Genomic DNA, 6000 nt, shown 5'->3' with positions numbered 1-6000 from the left:
TTAAGAGACTGCTGGACATGCATATGGTCACAGAAAGTTGAGGGTGCATACATGAGGATCAGTGGTCGGCACAACATCGTGGGCTGAAGGGCCTGTTCTGTGCTGTACTGTTCTATGTTCTAAACATAGCCATTGGAAGACCTGGTTTATGTGGGGATCAGGAACAGGGTGAATACCTTTAATGTGACAGGGATTCCAAAGACATCCTTGTTCCTGTATTCAAATCCTCCTGCACTGAAAGCCTCCTTCACTGTCTGCTGCATGTACGCACTTACTTTCAGCGACTGGTGTACAAGGACATCCAGGTGTTTTGTTGAACATTCTCCCTGTCTCACTTTACAGCCATTCACATAACAGTCTGCCTTCCCGTCCTACGAATGGATAACCTCACGTTCATTTACATTCTCCTGTATCTGCCATGGATTAGCCCACTTCCCCAGCCTGTTCAAATCACACTGCAATATCTTTGCATCCTCCTCACCCTCCCACCCAGCTTTGTGTCATCGGCAAATTTTGAGATATTTTTAGTTCTCTCATCTAAATCATTAACACGTTTGTGAATAGCTAAGGTCCTGGGAGGAAGTGGACAGGGGCCATCAAGCAAAATGGAAGATGGTACAGGAAATGGCCTCTAGATATGCAGAGATAAGGAGCTGTAGGGAGGCAGTGATGTGGGCTAATGTCACTAGACTAGTAATGCAGAACCCCAAACTAAAACTGTGGGGAATTCAATAAAACGTAGCCTGATGACAATCATGTAAATGCCATTTTTTGTTCTTAGAAACCCATCTGGTTCACTAATGACCTTTCGGGAAGGAAATCTGCCACCCTGTCTGGCCGACATGTGACTCCAGACCAACAACAGTGAGAAAGACCTTTGACTGCAGAGGAAATAGTAGAGGTGGATAAAATTACAACATTTAAAAGACATTTGGACAAGTACATGGACACGGAAGTTCTTAGCGAGTTTGGAGAAGATTTGTAGCTCAGGTTGAGGCTCTGGATGTAGGTTTGCTCGTTGAGCTGGAAGGTTCATTTTCAGATGTTTCGTCACCATACTAGGTAACATCTTCAGTGGGCCTCAGGCAAAGCACTGCTGAAAGTTCCTGCTTTCTATTTATATGTTTGGGTTTCTTTGGGTTGGTGATGTCATTTCCTCTGATGACATTATTTCCTGTGGTGAAGTCACTTCCTGCTCCTTTTCTCAGAGGTAGGGTAAATGGGATCCAAGTCAATGTGTCTGTTGATAGATTTCCGGTTGAAATGCCATGCTTCTAGTAATTCTCGTGCGTGTCTCTGTTTGGCTTGTCCTAGGATGGATGTGTTGTCCCAGTGGAAGTGGTGTCCTTCCTCATACCTATGTAAAGATACTTGTGACAGTAGTAATGACATTAGTTTTGCTTGTTGCACATTTACAAAATACTGTGCAAGGACTGTAACAAACACTACATTGGACAAGCATGCAGAAAACTAGCCACCAGGATACATGAACATCAACTAGCCACAAAAAGACATGACCCTCTCTCACTAGTATCCTTGCGTACAGATAAGGAAGGACACAACTTCAACTGGGATAACGTCACCACAGGAAGTGACATCACCAACTCAAAGAAACCCAAACATATACATAGAAAGCAGGAATTATCAGCAGTGCTTCGCCTGAGGCCCACTGAAGATGTTATCTAGTAAGGTGATGAAACGTCTGGAAATGAACCTTCCATCTCAGCGAGCAAACCTATATCCAACATGGAAGGGTTAGAAGGATATGGGCCAAATGCAGATAAATAGGATTTGTTCCGTTTATGTAACTTGGTCACTGTGGATGAGTTGGATCAAAGGGTCTGTTTCCGTGCTGCTATGTTCTCTGAAATAGCCAATCAATCAATCAATCAATCAAGCAAACCAATCAATTCAACTCGCAACTAGGGAATTAGGAATCGACAAAATACCCAATAAATGAATGAATGAAAAAAAGGTGATGACAGGAGAAATGGATTCGCAAAAAAGTGTGGAAGAGTAAGTATAACAGAGTCAATAAAGGTGGAATTCTGCCAACAGTGAGCTCTTGGCTCTGATTCTCAATGGTACTTTCATGTGGGTCAATCCTGATGTTCTTCTCAGGATGTCTGTCTGTCTGGCTCCGATATTTGTGCTGACAATACTGACTGTGTTCTTCCTCTTGGTCATAGATTAAAGCTCCACAAACTTTCCCTGGGGCCCTCTTCATCATGAAAGTGTTGGCCAAGACTGAAGTGTGGCGCTGGGAATTGAGGCTAGGCTTTCTCAAACTCACCCCGAAGATCTAAGCAGCTTCTGGTAAACGTACCATGTAGAGATTTCAAAACAAACATGAGAACACAGAAGGAGTTTGTCATCCTTTAAATAAAAATCAGACAAAGGTCACAGAACCTGCCGAGAAAGCAGATTCTAACTGTGCCTCCATTTTAAAATTCTCATCCTGTTTCAAATTCCTCCATGGCCTTACCTTCTCTGTAACTTCCTCTTGTTCTACCACTCCTGGAGGTGTCTGTACCCTCCCATTTCTGCCCTCTTCTTCTGTCTGATTTAATACACCCCTCCCTCTGATAGAGCTCTGACCTTTACTGGTGGACAGCAGGTTTAATCAATGCTGTTTAACCCTAAACTCTGGAATTATTTCCCTGAATCTGTCCCTTCAGGCATTAAATAAAACCTTAACTTTGGCATATTGTGAACCCCAGCTTTGTCTGTTGATGCCGGGATTGGGGGGTCACTGGATAATGTTAGCAAATGAGGAGCAGTGAAATGTGACCAGGCAGAGCAGAGGGAAGAGGTCAGGACAGGACAGAAGAGGAGGATTGGGAGGGAGAGAGATAGGAGCAGGGGAGGGGATAATGTGGGGAAGGGGCGGGGAGGATAAGGGCAAGAGGAGGGGGCACTTTCTGTGGACTGGGGCAGCCTATCCTCTGTGCTATGGGAGGAGTTCAAGTTTTCCGAGAATAAAAAGGGTTTTTGGCAGCGAAACAATATTTAACATTCCGGAGGCTGAGATTAACTAACTCCAGATGTGAATCCCCGAGAGAGAGAGAGCGGAGAGTGAAAAACAGGGAAGGAAATCTTCGGGAAGATAGAGGGAGAGAGAGAAAGAAAATCCAGAAAAGAGAGAGAGAAGCAGACAGAGTGTGAGAAACAGGGAAGGAGAGAAGTTTCAGAGCTCAATTGAATGAAAACATCGACGCGGGATCGGGAGGAAAGTTTTCCCAGTTTGGAGAAGTTTCTCAGGAAGTTGCTGAAGTCCCGGGAGGGAGCGAGGTTGATCCGGAATCCCTGTCGGGTTTAGAGTCGGAGATGGCCCGGCCTCTCTGGCAGTTTCTCTGCCTCCTGTCGATCCCTGTGGGAGCGCGGGCTGCCATTTACCCCCAGAGGTACCCCCTGTACTCGGCTGTCCCCGCAGAACCCAGCAGCCAGGCGGCGCCCGGAGTGAGGGCAACCAGCAGGCACAGGTAAGGGAGGGGAAAACCAGCAGGAACAGGAGGGAAACCAGTAGAAATGGGGGGGGGGACCAGCAGGCACAGGTAAGGGAGGGGAAAACCAGCAGGAACAGGTAAGGGAGGGGAGAGACCAGCAGGAACAGGGGGAAACCAGCAGTAACAAGGAGAAACCAGCAGGAACAGGTAAGGGAGGGGAGAGACCAGCAGGAACAGGAGGGAAACCAGCAGTAACAAGGAGAAACCAGCAGGAACAGGTAAGGGAGGGGAAAACCAGCAGGCACTGGGGAAACCAGCAGGCACTGGTAAGGGAGGGGAGAGACCAGCAGACGCGGGGCGGGGGGGGGGGGGAACCAGCAGGCAGATGTTAACGGAGAAGGAGGAAATCAGCAGGCATGAGGGGTGAGAGAGGGAGAAGGGGATAGAGATAGGATGGAGGGAGAAGGGGAGGAGAGAGTGTGGGCAAAGGTAAGACAACCCAGGGTCGGAGAAAGGGGGAGAGAGGGACAGACAGAGAGGGAGGGATGAAAAGGAGAGGGAATTGGGAGATAGGGAGTGAAAGGGATGGGAAGGGAAGAAATAGAGGAAGAGGTGGGGAGAGGAATGGGGGACAGATGGGAATGAGAAAGAGGGAAGCAAGATGGAGGTTGAGGGAGAGAATCAGGAGAACAGTCTGAAGGGAGAGGGAAAATAAGAGGGATGGATGTAGAGAGGGAAAGGAATGGAGGGTAGAGATGGAGAGGGGGGAGAGGGAGTTTGAGTGCAGGAGGAGAGAAAGAGAGAGAGTGAGAGGTGAAGGAGAGAGGTGAGTGAGGAGGAGAGAAAGGGAGAGTGGGGTAGGGGAAGAAAGGTGAGTAAGGGGAAGGAGAAGTTACAGGAGAAATGGGGCAAGGGGAGAGAAAGGAAGAGAGGGAGAAGGAGAAGAAGAGAGTGGGAGAAAGAGGAGTGGGGCGGGATGAAGAATGAGGAGGAGAGAGACAGAGGGGGAGAGGCAGGGAGTGAGGGAGGAGGAGTGGGGAGACAGGGAGGGGTTTGAGAGTGAGGAAGTAGAGACAGGGGAAAGGATGGGAGAGAGAATAGAGAGGGAGGGGAGAGGGGAACAAGGGTGAGTAGAATATGGAATTTCTGGAATGATGTGGGCTGTGGGGAAAAGCAGAGTAAGGCCTTTCTTAATGTCAGAGCAACCCCCGATTGGTTCTGGACATTGAGATGAGATTCTCACTGGCAAATGGTGAGATGCCTGTTATCAGGTATCATAGAACATAGAACATAGAACATAGAACAATACAGCACAGAACAGGCCCTTCGGCCCACGATGTTGTGCCGAACTTCTATCCTAGATTAAGCACCCATCCATGTACCTATCCAAATGCCGCTTAAAGGTCGCCAATGAATCTGACTCTACCACTCTCTCAGGCAGCGCATTCCATGCCCCCACCACTCTCTGGGTAAAGAACCCACCCCTGACATCTCCCCTATACCTTCCACCCTTCACCTTAAATTTATGTCCCCTTGTAACACTCTGTTGTACCCGGGGAAAAAGTTTCTGACTGTCTACTCTATCTATTCCTCTGATCATCTTATAAACCTCGATCAAGTCACCCCTCATCCTTCGCCGTTCCAACGAGAAAAGGCCGAGAACTCTCAACCTATCCTCGTACGACCTACTCTCCATTCCAGGCAACATCCTGGTAAATCTTCTCTGCACCCTCTCCAAAGCTTCCACATCTTTCCTAAAGTGAGGCGACCAGAACTGCATACAGTACTCCAAATGTGGCCTAACCAAAGTCCTGTACAGCTGCAACATCACCTCACGACTCTTGAATTCAATCCCTCTGCTAATGAACGATAATACTCCATAGGCCTTCTTACAAACTCTATCCACCTGAGTGGCAACCTTCAAAGATCTATGTACATAGACCCCAAGATCCCTCTGTCCCTCCACCTGACCAAGAACCCTACCATTAACCCTGTATTCCGCATTCTTATTTGTTCTTCCAAAATGGACAACCTCACACTTGGCAGGGTTGAACTCCATCTGCCACTCCTCAGCCCAGCTCTGCATCATATCTAAGTCCCTCTGCAGCCGACAACAGCCCTCCTCACTGTCCACAACTCCACCTATCTTTGTATCATCTGCAAATTTACTGACCCACCCTTCGACTCCCTCCTCTAAGTCATTAATAAAAATTACAAACAGCAGAGGACCCAGAACTAATCCCTGCGGAACTCCACTTGTAACTGGACTCCATGCTGAATATTTACCATCTACCACCACTCTCTGACTTCGACCGGTTAGCCAGTTTTCTATCCAATTGGCCAAATTTCCCTCTATCCCATGCCTCCTGACTTTCCCATTAACACCAGATCTTACCTCATTAATATGGACCAGCCTTTGCCTCCATGTGGCAGGTAGACACTAGATGTCGAGAATTCCTGACATGGAAGTGTGAGTGGGGACTGTACTCCTCTGGCTATCCACCAGCCTCGATATCTCAAGGCAGCTGTCACATACACACCATGCCCACACACA

General features: G+C 47.9%; 1 protein-coding gene across 1 annotated transcript in view; it reads left to right on the top strand.

Annotated features, from left to right (window-relative positions):
- Positions 1–2919: 2919 nt before the first annotated feature.
- Positions 2920–6000, top strand: part of emilin1b (elastin microfibril interfacer 1b) — a 185761-nt gene continuing 182680 nt past the window's right edge. The window contains exon 1 of the mRNA XM_072580165.1: positions 2920–3482. Within this exon, the coding sequence (XP_072436266.1) occupies positions 3328–3482 (155 nt within the window). The 5' untranslated portion in view covers positions 2920–3327. The remainder of the gene's footprint in view (positions 3483–6000) is intronic.

This window comes from Chiloscyllium punctatum, chromosome 11 (genome assembly GCF_047496795.1).
Source record: "Chiloscyllium punctatum isolate Juve2018m chromosome 11, sChiPun1.3, whole genome shotgun sequence".
NCBI lineage: Eukaryota > Metazoa > Chordata > Chondrichthyes > Orectolobiformes > Hemiscylliidae > Chiloscyllium > Chiloscyllium punctatum.
Note: the sequence above shows the minus strand (reverse complement) of the source record. Positions and strands in the feature narration are given on the sequence as shown.